Source organism: Ochlerotatus camptorhynchus, unplaced genomic scaffold (genome assembly GCF_037179485.1).
Source record: "Ochlerotatus camptorhynchus isolate MF236.1 unplaced genomic scaffold, CSIRO-AGI_Acam_v1.1 ptg000371l, whole genome shotgun sequence".
Classification (NCBI taxonomy): Eukaryota; Metazoa; Arthropoda; class Insecta; order Diptera; family Culicidae; genus Ochlerotatus; species Ochlerotatus camptorhynchus.
Window position 1 is genome coordinate 99,439 of NW_027040859.1, and position 20,625 is coordinate 120,063.

Genomic DNA, 20,625 nt, shown 5'->3' on the forward strand with positions numbered 1-20,625 from the left:
TGAGATGCGACAAAACTGAAGAGAGAGAAACAGAGTGCTACAAATCTCTTGCGCATGAGACTGCTATGATTATGAGACTTTTCGTATTGCGTCTCGCATACGGTAGCGCGCGCACTGGAAGCCTGCTCCGGAGTACGGTCCAGTCGAATAAAATTCGCCGCCGCACGAAGTTGACTGTCTAGAAGACGCTGATTGGTGTTTTCGAACAGAAGGAGTTGCTTACCATCCACGGTGGAGTACAGATGGATGACGGAACGTGGAGGATGCGAATGAACCACGATTTGCACCAGCTGCTGGGAGAACCATCCACAATGCAAAAATTGAGCGACTCCGGTGGGCTGGGCACGTCGTAAGAATGCCGCACGACGACTCAGTGAAAATGGTTCAAGAAGAAGAGGCGGGCAAGGTGGATCGACCAAGTAGAAGGTGACCTGCGGACCCTTCGTAGACTACGAGGCTGGCGAAGTGTGGCCATGGATCGAGTAGAGTGGAGACTACTTCTTCGGACAGCAGAGGACAACAAGGCCTCAGCCTGAGTGGTAAGGTATAAGTTGACACCACTCCTATTCCAACGAATACTGCATATGAATTAGTCTGACACTTCTATATTTCCGTTTTTCATGTTGGCTCCGGGTTTTCCGAGATGGACACAAATCTCTACGGTTCCCTTCCGATTGACACAAAGAACGCTTGATCTTGAGTCCGTCATAAAACACTTTTCCTTTACTATTAAGGAAATCCGGCGTTGGCGGAATATCCTCCTCGACATCAATGTACAAAACCCCGCACATCGGAAATTTGCCACGGATTGTGCGTTCCACAGTTCCATATTTACCAAACTCCAATGATAGTTCGTTGTCCGATATTTCTGGAGGAAGATCAAACACCCGCACGTAGCGAATATTTCTCCCCGAGATTGACATGCGCACCTCCACTGACTTTCCGTTTGCATAGTGGAACTTCTGAGTATCCGTGTTTCTTCATAGCGTTTCTTCCATTGCCTCCAGATTTTTTTTTAAAGCTTTATTAAATAGATTTTTAGCCTTAGGCTAGTTCATCTCTGATTGCCTCCAGATGACTTGAACTTGATATACACACATTTGTTGACAGAGTGAATCCACTCCAGAGGAGCACTTTACAAACCGCTGCGTCGTTGTCGGTTGTAGGAAAGCAACTCCCAATTTCTTTTGAAGCGCAATTTTTCAAGTAGTTCCAGATGTTCCGTACAATATTGCCAAAGGTACCAAACCGATTGGACAAACAGTTATCGAGTAACAGTTTTCTGAAGATAAGCATTTGTATATAGTCCCTTTTTTAAAATTAAGGCTCGATTTAAAATGGTGCTCCAAAGATGCAAAATGGAATTTTTAGACATGAGGAACTTCTAAAAAATTCCTGAAAATTTTCAGCCAAATAAAAAAATATGAAAACTAATGAATTTGCTAATTCATCTAGAATCGCTGAGGAATAAAATTTTATTTTATTTTTTACGTAGGACTACATCTTTCGGGAAGGGTGTCAATTCAGGGGAATGCAACGAAAATTGGTCAGATTTTAAATGCTTATAGCTTGGCCAATAATCAATTGATTTTGATGATTTGTATGTCGATCGATGTCCACATTATAATTTCTAAATATTTAAATCGTTGACAATGAATAAATATGGAAATATTCAAATTTCCCATACATTTTCTTCGACCGCAAACTGCTTACCCCTAACACAGCCATCAGAAAGTTTATCCCTAACGACACAAGCCGAAGCCGCACAATCATTCAACGTGGCACGTTGGACGGTTCGACCTCGGACTTGTTCGCTGCAGCGTGGACATCGCAGCATTCCTAGCAGCTCAATACATACAACTCACACCAGTGAAAAACAACCAGACGCAGAGGCAAATCGGTCCAGGGAAATGGAAAAGCTGCACTTACCGTCGTGAGACCCGCCGCCATGGTCCGTGGGTTATCTTTGCCAAACACATACCTAAAATTCCGTCGAACATCCAGCTCATCGAAGAAAAGGCCCAAGCGCAATGACAGCGGAAATGGAACGGTAGTGGCAGCAGAAAAGCCCGATCTGAGTAAGCCGGATGTTCGACGGATTGAAAACTAGTTAGATCCAAATCGACTTCAGTTAGGCATCTTGATGTCATTTGTGACAACTGTCAAACTTTCCGTTTCCGTTACCCTTCCGTCCATATTGCGTTTGGGCTGTAACTGTGATCCGTCGAGATCAGAAGAATTTGAACATAGCAATCAGTAGGAATTGTTCAATTAAACCCATAAAATGTTGTGAAAACAAACGGCTTTTTTGAAGGCCAGCAATAAATATTTACATAAGAGCTCTAGTTTATTGTAAATAAAACTGAACCGTCCTGAAAAGTGCAAAACTTGTGTAACAGTGCGCGATTAGCTTGTATCGTTTTGATGCGTTCGGCAAGCAAGGAAGAAGCTTCGTGCGCTACAGATACCGATAAACGATTTTGACACAATTCTTAAATATTTATATTTTTTTATAACTGTTTTATCCCACAACATTCGTGGCGTCTTTTTGGACTATAATGGGGTGCGAATCAAAAAAAAATGACGAAGTAGTGTCAAGTACGGCTGAAATCGCTGAGGCGCTCTTCGAACGCGCGAAGAGCGACGAGGTGCCTGGGCTACTGGTTCTAGCTCGATGGCAGACTGGAAGTCCGAAGTGGCTGAGCCTGCCGTAGACGCCGAGACTTGTGGTGAGCTCAACGAGGACGTTGATAAGGACGATGGAAGCATCGGTGACAATACCGGGACGTGTATCAAGCTGTTGGGCGTCGAGGACGGCAAGAATGGTGGATTACCTAGAGGTCCGATCGGCAACGGCCCTGGTGACAAAATCTGGGAGTGAGACTTGGGCAGATCCCACGCATCAAGCAGGATGTTGATGGGAAGCTTCTTGGTATCTTGTGCGACAGCTTTGGCATGTCGATCATCTGCAGCGCGGTCCTTGAGCTGTTTGATATGTGACCGCACGAACTTCCGATTTTTGACCCAAACATTGTACATAACTGTACCGATTTTCTCCAATACAACTCCAGGTGCCCAGTGCCAGTTGTTATTCTAGTGGACTTTTGCAAATACCAGGTCGTCACGTTGGTAGCTTCGTTCTGTTCTTGCCTCCGTCGGTTGGTTGTGAAGCGTTGAGTGGTCAGGCGGTGGACGATGCAACTCCAAACACGTTCTGATTGGACAACCAAACTGATTTCCGCTGGCGATTTGCCATCCGGTGCTGAATGATTAGGAGTGCTTCTGTAGGTGATCAGGAAAGTGTTGAGTGCTGCGTGTATTGTTCCTCTTCCCTCCTGCTTTTTACTTGACGGACCGTTTAAAAAGTATCGACAAACCTTTCAGCTTGCCCGTTGGATTGCGGATGAAACGGTGCAATAGTAAGGTGGTCGATGCCGTTCTCCACACAGAACCCTTGGAATTCTGTATTGGTGAACTGTGGCCCATTGTCGCTGACCAACGTAGCTGGCATACCAAATCGTACGAGTTTGGATGATTTCTGGCCATTTCGAGTACGAATCCACGACGACGAGGTAGTATTCTCCGATAATGGGTCCAGCATAATCTATGTGGACGCGCTCCCATGGCTTGCTGGATCTTGGCCACGGTACCGGGGCACACTTTGGTGGAGACTTTGCAGCGGTGGCGCAATGCCGGCATGACTTGACGTAGACTGCAATTTCGCTGTCCAAGAATGGCCAGTAGACATACGATCTGGCAATGGCTGTCATACGTTGAATGCCAGGATGACCTCGGTGAAGCTGGTCGAGGCAGCGCTTGCGGTACGACGAAGGAATGACCAGACGTTCGCCGAAGAGGATACAGCCTTGGACAGTGGTGACTGACTCCTGACGGTCGAAAAAACGCTTCAACTCTGGGTCGAAAATCTGCTTAGAATGCCGGCCAGTCATCGTGCAGAAAACGGTATAGCCTTTTTGTGACAGGATCGGACTGAGTGGCTTTTTATACGATCCTGAAACTCAAAGGAAGGATATTAATCGTATCGGTGGTAACTGACCTGATATCGTCCTCAAAAGCAACCGAGGCGATAACGTAATCCTCATCTGGTCTCACATGCTGACTGATGAGTCGAGAAAGCACATCCGCGTTACCGAACTTCGCTGTTGGAACGTGCTCGATGGTGAAGTCGTACAATAGCAGCGTTAGCGCCCAGCGCTGCAATCGGTTTGACGTGTGTAGACCGGAATGCCTTTCTTCGAGCCAAAAAATCCTCCAAAGAGGTGCGTGATCCGTTTGCAGATGGAAGCGCCGACCAACATTCTGTAAAATATTTTTACCGCAAATATGATGGCTAGGCCTTCGCGATCGGGTTGGCTATAGTTCCGCTCGGCCGGTGTGAGTGCTCGCGATGCATGTTGCACAACCTTCATGGTACCATCCAGGAATTTATGGCTGATAGTAACACCAACACCGACAGAAGAAGCGTCTGCCGATACGACGATGTCGAGGTTCGGGTTGTAATGGGTGAGGAGCAAATCTGAAGCAAGAATCTCCTTGAACCTCATGAACACCTGTTGGCACTGTGTTATCCAACGGAATTCGGTGCCAGCCTTGAGTAGTTCGTCCAACTGAAAGCGAAGAATTCTCATTCTATGGACGAATTTACCATAATAATTAGCCGCCCCGAGGAAAAAACGTACGCCGAAGACATCAGTGGGAGGGGCCATGTCGGTGATAGCTTGAATCTTCGCTGGATCTGGTCGTAGCTCGTTGCGGTCGAACAGGTAGCCCAAATATTTGATTTGTGGCTGAGCGAACGTACACTTCTCTGGCCGGATGGTGAAACCAAATTCTTGAATCCGCTCCAACACTACACGAAGATTGGGCCAATGCTCCTGAGCGTCTTTTCTGCCAACAACCACGTCATCAAGGTAAGCAGAAGTGCATGGGAGAGCAGCCAACATGCTGTCTATCAGCTACTAGAATACTCCTGGTGCTGTCTTGACTCCTGGTGGTAGACGGTTGTACCGGTACAATCCTCGGTGGGTGTTGATGGCAAGAAGATCCCGGCTATCTTCGTCGCCTTCACCTGGAGGAGGAAGGCGTCAGAACTTCTACCTGGCTGAACACGGTGCAGTTGGCTAACTTGGCGAAAATGTCTACCGGTAACGGGAGAGGGTACCGATGTGGCTGCAGGGCATCATTGAGGCCGCTAGAATAATCCCCGCCAATCCGTATGGAGCCGTTGGCCTTGCGGACGACTACAATCGGGGCCGCCCAATTGGAAAAATCAACCTGTGAAATGATCTTGGCGCGCTCCAATCTGTCCAACTCGCCATCCACCGCGCTGTACATGACGTACGCCACAGGACGTTTAGGGCGAAACGCCGGTACTGCATCTTGCTTGAGCTCTAGCTTGAATTTTGTTTTCGTACACAATCCAAGTTCACTTCGGAAGACTTCCGGAAATGCCGCCTTGAGGGTGTCCACAGTGGTAGAAGAACTGGTGACACGGTTGCAGTAGGCACTGATAGCCACAGACCACAACCCAAAATCATCGAGCATGTCGATCCCTAGCAGCTGAAGGGACTGAACGTTGATGTCAGATCCAGTGTCCAACTGAATACGTACATCCACTCCGTTGATTTGAGCTTGAACGAAACGACACTTTTTGCTAACGGTATTTACCAGAAGACTTACTGTTCTCGTTGAGACAGCTCTCGGTCGGCCTTCCCGCTTCAAAGCCGATGATTTGGGGCTTTTCCGCACGCTCGAGCAATACCCCTCGCGATGGCCGACGAGACCGCAATCGTTGCACTTGTGTTGCTTATACCTACGTGCAGTCCCGGTTAAAGTGCATTGCTCCACAGTTCCTGGCTTGTTTTGTTCCGGTTCCAGCTGATCTGATGCTGAGCTTCGGTGGATACTTGTTGAACTGCTTACGTTTGACGAACTGCACTGCTGCTGACGTTGACGATTCGATCATTGCCGTATCATGCTTCAGACACAACAATCGTTGACAGTCCTCTGACAGCTGTTCGAGTGTGACGTCCGTCCGCTCCACTATCCTCAAAAGCAATCTTGTTCGTATTTCGCCATCTTCCTCCGTTTTCAGACCACAAACAAACATTAAACATTTGAATTGCTCTTTGGTCATCTTTCTCAATTTGAACTCAACACAGCTCTTGTTGATTCGACAGGCAAACGAAATTAAACGGCCTTAAATTTGAAATGACTTTTCTCATTCATCTAGTATGACCGATTTTAATTCGAATAATCGATTAACGAACCAAAAATTTTGTAATGGGTTATATATAGAGGTAACTCTAAGACTAGTAGGTCCCGAAGAAACGTGCTCAACTTTTTGGCTCAGCTTTGGTACTATCTTCGGTCCCAAGCTAATCGATGCACCCCTCGAAACATTGGAAAATCCACGAACCCCTCATTTTATCTGTCAAACTTTCATAGCGAATCAAAACAAACATTGAGTAGCACTAGAATTTTGACTAGAATGGGGCACTTCAATCGATTTGCTTGGGACCAACAGGCTAGTCAAGTAGTGAGCCAATTTACAATCGTTAGTTTCCACCGGTTGGCGTTACCGTTTGCTTACAACGGACTCGACAGCACCGAAAAGCGTTTTCAGTTTTTTTTCACTGTATCACCGAACGGAAAGTTTTTCGGAACCTTCGGTAAGATAAAACTTACGTAACGCTCATGTTCCGCAGCACCCAGTTTCCGCATGAGCAAGCGGACCTTGGCCTCATCGTCGAGGCGAGCAGCATATTTTTCAAACAGGTCGTCGTACCTGGCGTAGTAAGCAACGAACGTGACGCTTCCCTCTGGTTCGTAGCGAAACTCCTTAATGTTGTTCGCCAGCGAATCCAGGATGATTTCAGGGTTTGGAGGTATCTGAACGCGAATCGACTGCAATGCTTGGTGAAAAAGTGTTTGCTGCTGCTGCTGCATGAGCTGGTGTGCGAAAGTCTGCTGCTGTTGTAAAAGTTGGGCGAAAATTGCTTCTGTTGGTGCCGGTTGCGGATTTGGAGCTGGATTCGGAGGATTTGGCTGTGGGTGATGTAGTATGGGGCAGTATTTAAAAGCGACACGTAAAGTTGAAAAAATTAAAAATGTATTTTACAATAAAACAAGGCGATTAGAAATTACGGGTGTTCGCGGTTCTTAGTGTTCTTCTCTTTTTTTTACTCTCTGTTTATTAATGACGTTTCTTGTTGGTGCTGTCACGGCATCGACGTTGATGGCTGCTTGACTGCCATCTGTGAGCTCAGACGAAAAGTGATAAAAATATACACTCATAAAATAAATCACATAACCAGTGGAAAATATCCATGTGAATTTCATGAACATGAACGTTATGTGTCCAATGAAATCTACATGATTCTCATATATAATTTCTAATGCTATGTGATATTCAGGTAAAAATCATTGTTTTTGTTTTTGGAAAAATACTATGTGCGTTCCTAATAGAAACTAAGTGAAAACTTTTTTCAGTGTAGAGTTGGTCCAAAGTACCAACAGGTATTAATGGTTAATTATTGACAATTGATCAAAGTGTTTAGCCGTAATCAACCGATCACGTGCTCGCTTGCTGTGATTATCAAAAGAACAGAGATACGAGCTGGTATCATTCAATATTAAATATCATTTTTCGCGAGGGGGGCGACACATCTAAATCTCAAGTTTAGATGCTCAACAAATCTCACACTAGCGAACCAATCTTTGAAAAATCTTCTTTCATTTGTCGCATCTACTTGCATCGCTCATCATCTTTTTGCAGGAAATCTTCTGAATCGTCATCAATCTTCTTTCTATCTACTCAGCGTGCGCGCAGCTAGCCACAGCAAAACACAATCTTTTTTGCATCATAGATAGAGTCATCCCCCTCGATTTTTCGTCTGTTTTTTTCTTCTATTCATTCACCTACATTTGCAAAATACAGTAAAAGGAGGGACATAGAATGTTAATCTAAATGCTTAAGTAAGGAAAACGTAGAAAGTTTTACTGCAGTCATCGTTTGACTGCTGAGTGATAAACAGGAGTGTTCGTTGCATTGTACACTGAAAACGAATTTTACGCAGAGAGTGAGTAACTTTTACGCTTTTAAAAATTTCTTCATAGGAATGAGTAAAAGTGAATTACTCTCTGAGTAAGATTCGTTTTCAGTGTACAACGCAACAAAATCTTCTGAAAAGAGTTTAGTTATGAAATTCACTTCACTTCACAACAAACTAGAAATCGAACAAAACTTTCGTAGTCCTACGTCAACAATGCGATCGGGTCTTGTACACCACCCTCCAATTTTTTTTTTTTTTATAGAACTTTATACAATTTTTTAGAAATCATTCTCTGACAATATTTTTGTAGGACTTATCAATTTTGAGTTATAATTTTTTGTAGAAAATACTTGACAAAAATTTCAACCCTTTTCAAATGGTGGTCAAGATTTTTTTTAAGTGAAATAAGTTTCTTCAGTAAAAGATATCCTAAAATCCACAGAGTTTCATTGAAATCCGAGAGGGTGCTACCAACCATTTATTGAGTTGGCGTTAAATCCGTCATTTCATAAAAATGATCTATTCAGTTGAAATGAAATATACGTATAATTTATGATCCATCTGCCATGGATTAGTATAATCAACTTAATCATCTATAGTATAGGTCACACTGTCAAATGGATCTGTTGACGCCAATAGCTGTCGACCTTGACAGAAAATCTTTAAAAAAAACACCAAGAGCTAATTTCTTTCGCTCCAATTACTACCAATCTGACTACGAACGAAGCCACGGCAAAATACTATCTCTGCTTCTAAAATCTAAACACCAAAAAACGCCATCCGTCTCCACCAACGCCATAAATCATCCATCATCAACCAGTTCCACCCACTGCACTGGCACATTACATAGGAGATACCTTCCTATACCGCAGGCGCCCTTCCTGAGGAAGAAAATCTCACTAAGTTTAGTTCTATAGAGCAGTAAACATCAACAAAGAATATGAACGGAAGAGCGCCGCCTCGCTCACTGTAATATACTTTACACACATATATTAGTCTTCGATATTCTTGCAAGCTGCCCGCCTGCCCGCCTTGTCTGCCTGCCTCGGTGGGTATATACTAAGCCGCAATCCACCAGCAGCAATGCTAACTGACTCCGAATCTCGCAGTTTTTCCTCCGCTGCTAGTCAGTCTAGTTCCGATTTCGCTGCGATTAAGACGCACTTGGATTGGCAGTCGGGATTCGTCGTCGTGGTTGATGGTTCGCAAAAAAAAATCGGCTTCCGAAGGGTGTGCAATTTGATTGAGTGAACCGTTTACTACTAAACGTTTTTTGAAAAATACCAGTCATCAAAAGTGATTAACTGCTGACAGAGTTTGGCGGATATTCGGGAGATCTGCACCCGTGTTGGATTAGAAGCCGAATCGAATAAGTGGTGTAAAAATTATGATCTAACGCGGTGAGAACGTTGATCACGAGTCTTGAAAAGCAGAGTTTCTAAGCACGACGGTGGTAGCAGGATGTGGAAATTGGCAGCATGTTTGCTCCTCGGAGGTGAGATGAGAGTCATAAATCAAACCGATAAAAAATTGCTGGTGGGTGGCGCGCTAAGTCGCGTTCCGAGTTTGGAGCTGCCAATTTTCGTAAATAAATTGAGCAGGGAATATCGATTCGCGAAGCACAGTTTCCAACGATCATCAACGCCACCACCATCATCTGGATGTGGTATCTTCTTTTCCCGTGTAGCTGCCAAAGGCATGCATTAGGAGTGTAGCATACGGCGGGAAATGGGCGGGAAATTGTTTCCACACTATAACAACTGACGGACAGCTCCGAAATTGCGTCATTGCGGTGTGAATAAGCAGAATGCGAGTGTAATCCGTGTGCTGCATGATGAAGTTTACTTGCGCTGGCAGATTGTGTGTTTATCGCGGGTTGTGTTTAATCGGCGTTTGGGGGAATCATTTAAGTATAGTATTTTGCAAATACCTATCGCTATCGATGTACGTAAACACTGCGGACTCTAATATTAGCATTGATTCCAGCACTTTTATTTATGTTGATCATCTCGTTTTTTTTTCTGGAAAGAAATATCAATGGCTTTGGTCCATGTTTCGAAGATGAAGTATTGATTTTTTCGATACATTTAGAGACTTCGTCTTTGAAAAACTTACTTTAGGAAGTAGTGTATTTATTTATTTTAATTTTGTTATCACTTTAACACTCTTGGAAGGAAGGAAGTTCTTGAATTTCTCGTTTTTCTGAGTTCTTGCAATTATCTTTCTTCTGAGTTCTTAAGATTCCCGTTTCAATGAAGTTTCCAAAAAATTTATGAATTTTTTTAAACATCTTCAAAGTTCTCTGGACTTCTTGAAAATCTAGGGACATCCTAATATTTACCACTATTATTTTTTATATTGATAGATTTTCAATGACCTTTCGTGACGTTCCCTCAATTATCGAAACGGTCTTTAAGCTTTGGCAACATATTTTAAAATGTTTTGCAATTCCCTGATGCTCGAAGCATTTCTTTGAAATTTTCTGATCATTCCTGACGTTCTCTGGAATTCTATGAAGTTCACGCAGTATTCCTGCAGTTTTTCAACCTCCCTTTAGACTTTGGACTTTCCTGAAATGTTTGTAATTTCTTTCAGTCCTTGCAATATACGTGAAATCAAAACGAAATAATAAATTTTGTTCTAAGATTTTCACTGAAGTTCTCAAAATGTTCAAGACGCTCATAAAAACCGCCCTAAAATTATGGAAATAAATTCATCATAATTTTCAAATTTCCCCAATTGTCACTTTCCTGATATTTAATGTGCTTTTCTTATTTTATTGGAACTTGCTAAAAGATCTCTTAACTTTCCTTTTGAAGAGTCCCCGTAAATTTACTGAAGTTAATTTAATTGTCGTTAAGTTCCTTGATAATCGGCGCACGCTATGTCTGAAGGCACTTATTTTGCAACATTCATGTACCTCAGATTTTTCTTCACTGTATGTTAGTGTTGATCCTAACAATCAAATCTGTGATGGTTTTAAAATAATTAATCTTGGATTTTTTTTAGAAATCGTGTTTTGAAGTTAACAAAACCGATTATGAAGGCGTATATGGATAATTTACCATACAAAACTATTACGAATCGAACACATGCAGTTAAATAAGGTTTAAAAGTTGATTGAATTAACAAAGTTCTCTTTGTAAGTAAGATCCATATTGATTATGTCGACTTTGCTCAAAATCAATTAATAGTTGTTGGTAGCACAACATCTTATTAAATTTCTCTTCCCTCTTAAGAGTAAAAAAGAAAGAAATGAGCAGTACAGTTCGTGACAGCCACGTAATCATAGTAGGCATTGATTTGTGTCCAGTTTTGAGTGTTTTTTTTTATAGATAAATCGTGTAGAAAATCTGGAAAAATTAAAAAACCTCATGAAGAAAATAGAGAGTTTGCTTGTTGTGCTTCAAAAAAGCAAGTCTAAAAAAAAATCATGCCACTTCAGTAGCGACGATCGTTGAAAGATTTTTACCAGTTCAATAAAGGAGATAGTAGGTATCCGAAAGTTTTGTGTCCCCTACTCAACAGGTGGCGAAGGTGGAATTTGCCACCAAAACATCCTGAGGGATGGAAATTTTGCTTGGATTTTTAAAAACAAATTGAGATGTTTGACTCAACGGTGAGACTGAAAATAAATTCTGGCAACCATAACGAATTTGTTTGAAAATCTTTTATACGATGATGTCGATAATACAGGAATGAAACTCACATGAGATCAACTACTCTTACCCAGTGAGTTTAGGTAGCTCTCACCTTGAATTACTACAGAATTGCTAGAGCTTCATTGCAGTTCCCATATTTTGTTTAAGGAAACATTTTGGAAGGTTCAGCAACTTTCTAGGAAGTTCTGCGAACTATAGGGAACTGTACTGAATTTTAGGAAAGTTTTGCAAACATTAAATAAGTTCTTCCAAAGAAGCAGATAAATTCAGCAACTTTCAGAGCAGTTCATTGAACTTCAGGGAAGTTCTACAAACTTCAGGGGAGTTCTACAAACTTCAGGAAAATTCGACAAACTTGAAAGATGTTCTTCGAGCATCAGAGGAGAAGTTCTATAAACTTCAGGAAAATTCTGCCAACTACAGGGACGGTTTGTGAGCTTCAGGGGAGTCCAATGTCATCCTGGTTAGTTCTACGAACTTCAAGAGAGTTCTGTGAACTATAGCAACATTATATGAATTAAATGATGCTCTGCAAAAGTTCTTTAAACGTGAGGAAATTTTTGCAAACTTTACGATGGTCTGTGCACCACAGGGAAAATTTATAAAAAATTAGGAAAGTACTGTGAATTTTATGAAATATCTGATAATTTCAGGGAAAAGCAATGCCAAACTCAGAGACGTTAAAAGAACATTAGGAGAGTTTGAAGAATTTCATCGAAGTTCAACGAAATGGAAAAACTTATGAACAGGGATTTGAATTTGAAATGTAAATTATATAAGAGGTAACATTGGGTCGTTGGTGGAACAACTCCACCTCCATGTGTTAGAAAAAAGGTATTATAGAGAGAATTTCTTGCGATACATCTTCCTCTTTTACGCTTCCCTTGTGAAATGTGATCGAAGGCAAGTTTTTCAATACAAAACGCTTTTTGTTATATCTTTATATTGTTCCTTACAAGCGTTTCTTTTAACCTTTCATTTGATATTTTTATTTTTGAAATCAGCCTTGTGGTTCAAAAGTTTTGAAAAAAGTGATTTAAATAAAGAAAAAGATTTTTTGGACCACCCTTACGTTGAAATGGTCACCAAATGCCAAAATAAAATTTGCAATAAGGAACAAATTACCTTTTTTTTACCATATTCTGAGAAACACTATAATGTTTTGTTGTGGAATGGCTGAATATAAGTAAATTTAGAGACTAAACTATTGTTAAATTATGTTTTAAATTAAAACATTATGAGATCATGGCAAAGCTACGATATTTTATGGTACTGAAGAGGGAATCTTACTGTATCATTGAAACTTAGTATTTTGAATACTTTAATCCCCTTTAGAATCATTTTCAGCTGAATTTGTTTCTATCCGTACCAATTTTGTATCGTCAATAGTCCTTATACACCTTTGTAAACGGCTAAGTATACTTTAAAACACTTTTTCTCAAAGAACCCAAGATGAAATATTTTAAAACCTCCACAGATTTGATTGTTAGGATCAATACTAACTTCCTGTGAAGTAACAAAAAAAGTGCCTTCAGACAAAGCGCGCGGCGCCGGTGGTGTAGTGGTAAGCGTGACTGCATTCTCACCCCAATGGGTCTGGGTTCAATCCCAGCCGAGGTCGGTGGGATTTTTCTGAGGCATAAAAATCTCTGGTCACGTCTTCCTTCGGAAGGGAAGTAAAGCCGTTGGTCCCGACCCATGTGTGTTGAATGAATGGGTGCGATATCCTACGCAGGTGTGGAAGCTGCCTTCCTGCAAATTCGATTGCCGTCAATGGATGACAATCGATGTCCGTCGGTGATTGGCACTAGATTGCGGAACAGAGACCGACGTTAAATAAAGGAAAGAAGAAGTTCCTTGATATTCTTTGAAGTTCCCGTAATTTTCCTTAAGTTTTGAAAACTTCTTAAAAGCTCGCGAAACTTCGTCTAAAAATGCAAATGTTCCTTGCACTTACCTGGACATTAGAGTGATGAAAAATTTGAAATTTTCGCTCCACAATACTTAAACGATTCCAAATCGGATTCTGACTAACCTCTCAAAATTTGAACCCATTTGGTGAGAAACTGAGATGGCACAAACCATTTGAAGTTTGTATGGGAATTACTATGGTAAAACCAAGATTTTTTTTCATGTCTATCTAATAATTCGCCATATCGGTCTGCTTCAAAAGCTTTCAACTTTACTTGTAGGAAATTTTCCCAGCTACAACTTTGCTCAAGACCACTTTTTGATTAAATACAAGGATCGAAAGTTATAAATGGTTCAATGCATTGATGTCTTATGATCATGCTCAATAAACTGCTCAGTAGGCAACATTGGTGTTTCTGGGGCGTTGAATAGGACACAAAAATTATGGCTACTATGTCACACTGTAAAATACAGTGTTGCCTACAGAGCAGCTGCTTGATCATGTCATAAGTTTACCAATCGCTTAAATAATTAATAACTATTTCCTGTCTCGTTTAACATAGAAACGATCTTCAGCAAAGTTGTGGCTGAGAAAATTTTCTATAAGAATAGCTATCGAGCTGTTTTGCAGCTCAATATGGAAAAAGACTAAAAGGCAATGAACAAAAAGTTGAGATTTCCCATAGTAACTTACAAGTAAACTTCAAATGGTTTGTGCGAAGTCTGTTTCTAACCAAATGAGATGTAACTTTTCGAGGCTAATCACGACCTGATTTGAAACCATTTAAGCACTGTGGAGCGAAAAAGTCAAATTTTGCATCAGTCTACTGGACATCCATGAAGCGTTCTAAATCCTCGGAATATCTCATAATTTCTTTGAACTCCATGAAACTTCCTGTAATTTTCCTTAATTTAATGGAACTGCTCAGAAGATCTCTGATCGTCCTTGAAGTATTCGGAATTTCCCTGGATATATATATACATATATACATATATATACATATATATTCATCTTTTTTATAAATATATTTGATGAGGCTCAATCGAATCAACTTTCGAGAGCCGAGGATTTTTGTTCACTATAAAAAAAATATCTTAAAACTATAGTCAAACTTTAACTTCCGCTATCCACTATCCAATAACAATGCTCCATCAAAACGGGAGCCGTTTCCAGTGATTTCATTGTATGGCAGTATCACCAACGGGGAGCAGAGCACTTCCAATACAGAAATAGACGCAAAACGTGGTCATTACTCACACACTCATCATGAAATATTTGCATTCCAAAGTCGACGACACATCGACCGAAAGAACTGCTGATGAAGAACGAAGTCGAGTATGCGAGAGAATGAGCACTTCTTGTTTGCTTTTAGCCTATCCATACTCCGAAGCATAGAGAGAGAGAGAGAGCAGTGGAGAAAGCACAGGTCTGATAATCGCCACGTTCGTGGTTCGTGGTTCGAGGCCCCCAGTCGGCAACCTTTTTTTTCGACATGATTAATTTCACTAACTCCTAGTTATGTAGGAGTGAATTTAACAATCATTTGTAAACATGTAATGACTGGTTTATACAACATAGTATAATTCAAGCATCTCACCAAATGCCTCCAACGTCCCCAAGATTCCTAATTTATAGATATAAAATGGAATGATCTCACCAAAACTGGTGTGATTGACTGTGATCATCAACTTTTCCGAACTTCTCTAATGCACGATTTTCTTCAGTAGCCCTTTAGCTGCTGTCTGTTGTCCACCGCCAGACGCTTCTTCTTGAACTTACAGCTCGCAACGAATGCCGTACACGGCTCTTCGTTCTCTTCTGTTTTCTTCTTACCGCGTTTGCCAAACAGCACTAACTGTACATACAATCATGTGGGATTCATCATCAGAGGTTCAAGGTTCGGGTGGGTGCACACCCTACCTAGAACAAAACTTGTTCCGTGATATCAAGTGTGGATATCATCAACGAATCGGAGCAGATTCTGAAGGAGCATTTTGCTACACAAGGTGTAGTAGATGTCCACAGAATCTGTAAGGGTAGTGGCGAGGGGAAGATTAACACCTCATCCGTGGTGTTAACTTTCGAGGGGACCAGCTTTCCGGAAACGGTTAAGTTTGGTCTCCTCAGCATTAGGACCCGAGCATACTACGCCTTATCTTTGCAGTGTTACAACTGCTATGGGTATGGGCATGGTCGCGCAGGTTGCAAGAACAAGACCAGGTGCAGGGTCTGTTCAGGGGTCCACCCGGTTGCTGAGAAATGTGGAGCAAAGGCCTTCTGCTCCAATTGTCGAGGTAATCATCAGCCGACTAACCGTAGGTGCCCTACCTACGTGAAGAAGGCTGATATACTGCGTATAAAGACCAACCTTGGTGTCTCCTTTGGGGATGCCAAGAGGGTTTATAGCGCGGAGAAGGGTGGAAAGTCGTATGCAGAGGTTGCTAGGACTACGCCTGTGGACTCTGGTAAGGGTCCGCAGGCGCCTTTTTTACCTCCCAAAGGTAAGAAGAAGAAGAAGGCTAAGCAGGAAGCTGCGAAATCAATCCCTCACGGCAAAGGAACAGATGGAGCTCCGTCTGCTAAGGGTGCCAAGACCGGCGAAAAGGGGACTACCCAGTGCAAGAGTACTGGGGTTGGTGCTAGTCCTCCTGCCGGTCTTGCGCGAGATGTTGCCAAGAATGTTAAGGCTAATGGTAGGGAGGGCGAAGTGCTAACCCAAGCCTGATGCCGAAACACCAACTGAAAGGAAAAACAGCCCCTGGAAAAGTTGGTGGAAAGCCTGCGAAAGGAGGTCGCCCTTGGCAAGGGAAAAATCAAACAGTTCAAGGAGTCGAAGACTCGCCTTGAGATGGAATGTGCGTCCCTTGTTGGACAACTCGAAAGAGTAGGCGTTAACCTTGAATCCGATGAGAGCGAGGTTACTGTTCCCATGACCCACCGGAAAAGGAAACTGACTGCCGGCCTCGAGGACACTCGTGGCCATAAGAGCCGTAAAAGAGGAGAAAACGTAGCGCCTTCTCCCTCTATTGACTCGGTATCGGAACGCGAAAGCGATGCTGTTACCGGTAATAAGTAGTTACCATGTCTGATGTCCCACAACAGAATGGTAAAGAGCCATCTAACGTAATACTGCAATGGAATGTCCATGGGTTGCGATCAAAGTTATCTGAGCTCCAACCATTCAATAAGAAACTGAACCCTTGCGTCATCGCCCTCCAAGAAACGATGGCCAAGGTAGCAGACTATCTCGGTGGTAGATATAAGTGGTATATTAAGCCTCACATTAATGCCTACATCCACGGCACTGGATTGGCTATTAGAGAAGATATACCACATAAGTAAGAGCAGTTGGATAATGAACTGGAGGCCACCGCGGTCACCATTCAGATTCCGTATAAGCTGACTGTTGTTAGCTTATACATGGCTCCGACGAATAGGGTTGGCAAAGAAGTGAACGTCATCGGCAAACTGCAAGATCTCATCTCGCCGCTGCCTGTCCCTTATGTGATAGTGGGCGATCTGAACGCGCATCACCCCTCTTGGGGATCACATAAGACTGACGTTCGCGGTGATAGGTTGTATCAGCTACTGGACACGTTGTGTTGTTCAGTGCTGAACAATGGCAGATCGACTCGGTTCGATCCCACCACCGGGGTAGAGTCCGTGATTGATCTGGCCATAGCCTCTTGGGATGTAACCAGCCTGTAGACCTCCCGTCTACTGTGACAAGACTTAGATGGAACCTTGAGAAGGCAGATTAGGACGGCTGTGGCAAAGAAGTCTGTCACCAACTGCCTGGTGATGACACGATACTGAGACCAGGTGACTGGACCCAAATCTTGAGTAAGGCCGGTCATCGTCACTTCCCAAAGGCTGGAGGGAGGGGAGGTTTTAAAACTGTCCCTTGGTGGGGGACAACGATTAGGGCTAGACGTAAATGTCTAAGGGCGCTGCGTAGGCTGCAGCTTGATGATCCTTTTAGGGCCAACAGATTGAGGGAGTTTCAGCTCGCGCGATCTAAATATAAAAGCGGGATACATGGTCTGCTTTCACCGCGAACATATCAGAAACCACTAGCTTTGGTGAGCTATGGCGAAAGGTAAAGTCTGTCGGTGGTAAGAATAGACATGTTGAGAGGGTGATTAAGTTGAATGGTGATTACACGAAAGACCCAGGACTTATCAGTGAGGCCTTTGCTGATCAATTTGCCAAGGTGTCGGCAAACAGCAATCACAGTGATAAGTTCCTGCGTGTAAAGTCATTGGCTGAGGGGGAGTACCGCTACTCCCGTGACAGGCAGTGTAGTCTTGTTAAAGACTATAACAGGGTATTCGAACTTGAAGTGCTCAACTGGGCCCTGCACCGCGATATTGGTAAGGCTGCGGGCCCTGACGACATTGGGTATCCCCTGCTTAGGAGATTACCTCTTGTCGGCCGATTGGCTCTTCTTGACACAATGAACGAAGTCTGGCTTTCTGGCCAGATACCGGACGAGTGGAAAGAAGGGTTGGTTATTCCCATTCCCAAACCTGGGAAGGATAAGACCAAAACGGATGGTTTTCGACCGATATAACCCTGCTGAGCTGCATGGGAAAAACACTCGAGCTGATGATTAATCGTCGTCTGTCAACTGAGCTGGAGAGGCAAGGATGGATCCACCCACAGCAACACGCATTTCAATGCGGCTATGGATCGGAGACGATCTTCTCTGAGCTCGATCATTTATTGGACAAGGCCTCGTCGGAAGATTTGCATGTAGATGTAGTCTCCCTCGATTTGTCCTTAGAGATGAACTAGCCTAAGACTAAAAATCTCTTAAATAAAGAATTAAAAAAAAAAAAAAAAAAAACCTCGATTTGTCCGAGGCATATGATATGACATGGAAGCTTCCTATCTTGACTTCCCTCAAGAAGTGGGACTTTCAAGGATGTATGTTTGACTACGTAGAAAACTTTCTACAGAACCGTAGGTTCCGAGTTTTGAACGCTGGCGCAACCTGTTCCTCGAGGTTGCTGGAGAATGGCATCCCGCAAGGATCTGTCATCTCGGTTACACTGTTTCTCATTGCGATGAACTCAGTGTTTGAACGCATTCCCAAGTAACCAAAAGTTCTGATAAAAGGCTATTTGTGGCTTAAGCAGCTTGGTTGGTGGTGGTCTATAGAATTCTAAGCAGCCTCATTTTTAAGTCGTTATCATAATTGAAGAGCATTCTAAGCAGCAGCTTCTGGCGGAACTTGAACGGAACTTTTAGAAAGTAAATTATAAAAGGTTTTTGTCCTCTACATCACACCACACAATTCTATATTTATAGTTCATACTGTTATGAAAGTTATTTCTAAAGGAAGGTATTAATGTGTATTGATTTTATCAGCATTAGTAGTAGGAATTGGAGCTGTTTGAAGAATTAAACCCAGTCCTTCTGCGTGAGAGCCCCAGCGCGAACCGCTGCGTCATCTGATGTATAATAAAGAGAGTTGTTGTCCAGCCTACTGTTGGGGCTTTCAGTGCCAGCTGACTGACTTGAATACGAAACACAACACCTTGATGAATTTTAAATTGGTGTTTACCCGCATGGTATTCCAACACATTTGTGGCGCAGTGGTTAGCTTTCGTATATCGCATGCCGAATACACGGGTTCGGATCCAGGAAATTACCTTTTTATTTATTTTTATGTTTGGATAGAATGCCGATGCACTGCATAAATATAAGAATCATCATTTCATATTAACGTATATTAAATTTTGTTACTACTTGTGCAGATTGCTTCATGTGGCTTGAAAGTTCTGTTGGAACTTTATTTGAACTTTATGGAACTTGAAAGTTCTGTCGGAACTTTATTTGAACTTTATGGAACTTGAAGGTTCGGTCGGAACTTTATTTGAACTTTACGGAACTTGGAAGTGATTTTAATCGTTTAATGCGGAACTTTTGGTTACTTGGGTTCCTAAGGAAGTATGCATTATTGTGTACGCCGATGATATTACCCTCATCGTGCTAGGTAAATACGATAGGGTGGTTAGGCATAAACTGCAGGAAGCAGTACAGTCTGTCGTTGACTGGGCAGATAGTTTTGGGTTTGTGATTTACCCCGAGAAGTCCAAACTGTTGCACGTCTGCTTTGGTCATCATCACAGACCGAGTCTGCCATTTGTTAGTATCGGTGAGCATGCGGTCAAGGCCGTGCGCGAGATGAAGCTGCTTGGTGTGACTATTGATAACAAACTCCGATTTGTTAAGCACGCCAAGTTGGTGAAGGATAACGTCAACAACAAGTTGGATATCCTTCGGACCCTAAATGGTCGCTTCTCTGAAGCCTCTCGCAGTACATTGACCAAGGTTGCTAGGGCTCTGGTTGTCCCTAGCATCCTTTACGGAGCGGAATTGTGGAGCAGGGGTGGTGTCTCCCTGCTCAGGATTCTGGAACCTCAGTACAATGATGCGTACAGAATTTGTGTTCGAGCGCTGAGGTTCTTGGAAAGGTACCTTTGGTGAATGTTGTCACTGAAGACCTGGCCACTAAGGCGCTGAGGTTATTAGAGAGGAATCCCATCCTCAATGACAGGCCCACGGTTGCTAGGGCGAGAGGATGGTAGAGCGATTTGACGGGAGTAGATTTTCGCACGTTAGCCAATAGGCAACGGGCATGGGATGCTACTGCCCCGAAAGTTGATTGGAGGGTTAAAGCTATGTGCGGGGTGGGGGCCAACTCTGGTGTGGCGAAAGCTGCATTCAGGGAGGTCGCTGCCTCATACGAGAAAAGGCCCATGCTATATACGGACGGTTCTTTGATCGACGAGGAAGTTGGTTATGGGGTGTCTGGGGAGGCCATAAGCCACTGCGACCGGTTATCCGGTCTCTGTGGTATCTTCTCAGCTGAGGCCTATGCTCTCCTGCAAACGAGTCTCACGGAGGTGCAGCGGTATGCTTACATAACCTTTGTATGGGTACCTGGACACGTAGGTATACCAGGGAA

At 42.9% G+C, this 20,625-nt stretch overlaps 1 protein-coding gene across 1 annotated transcript in view; it reads left to right on the forward strand.

The window, feature by feature from the left end:
- Positions 1–9,207: 9,207 nt before the first annotated feature.
- Positions 9,208–20,625, forward strand: part of LOC135710166 (xaa-Pro aminopeptidase ApepP-like) — a 50,995-nt gene continuing 39,577 nt past the window's right edge. The window contains exon 1 of the mRNA XM_065232678.1: positions 9,208–9,570. Within this exon, the coding sequence (XP_065088750.1) occupies positions 9,537–9,570 (34 nt within the window). The 5' untranslated portion in view covers positions 9,208–9,536. The remainder of the gene's footprint in view (positions 9,571–20,625) is intronic.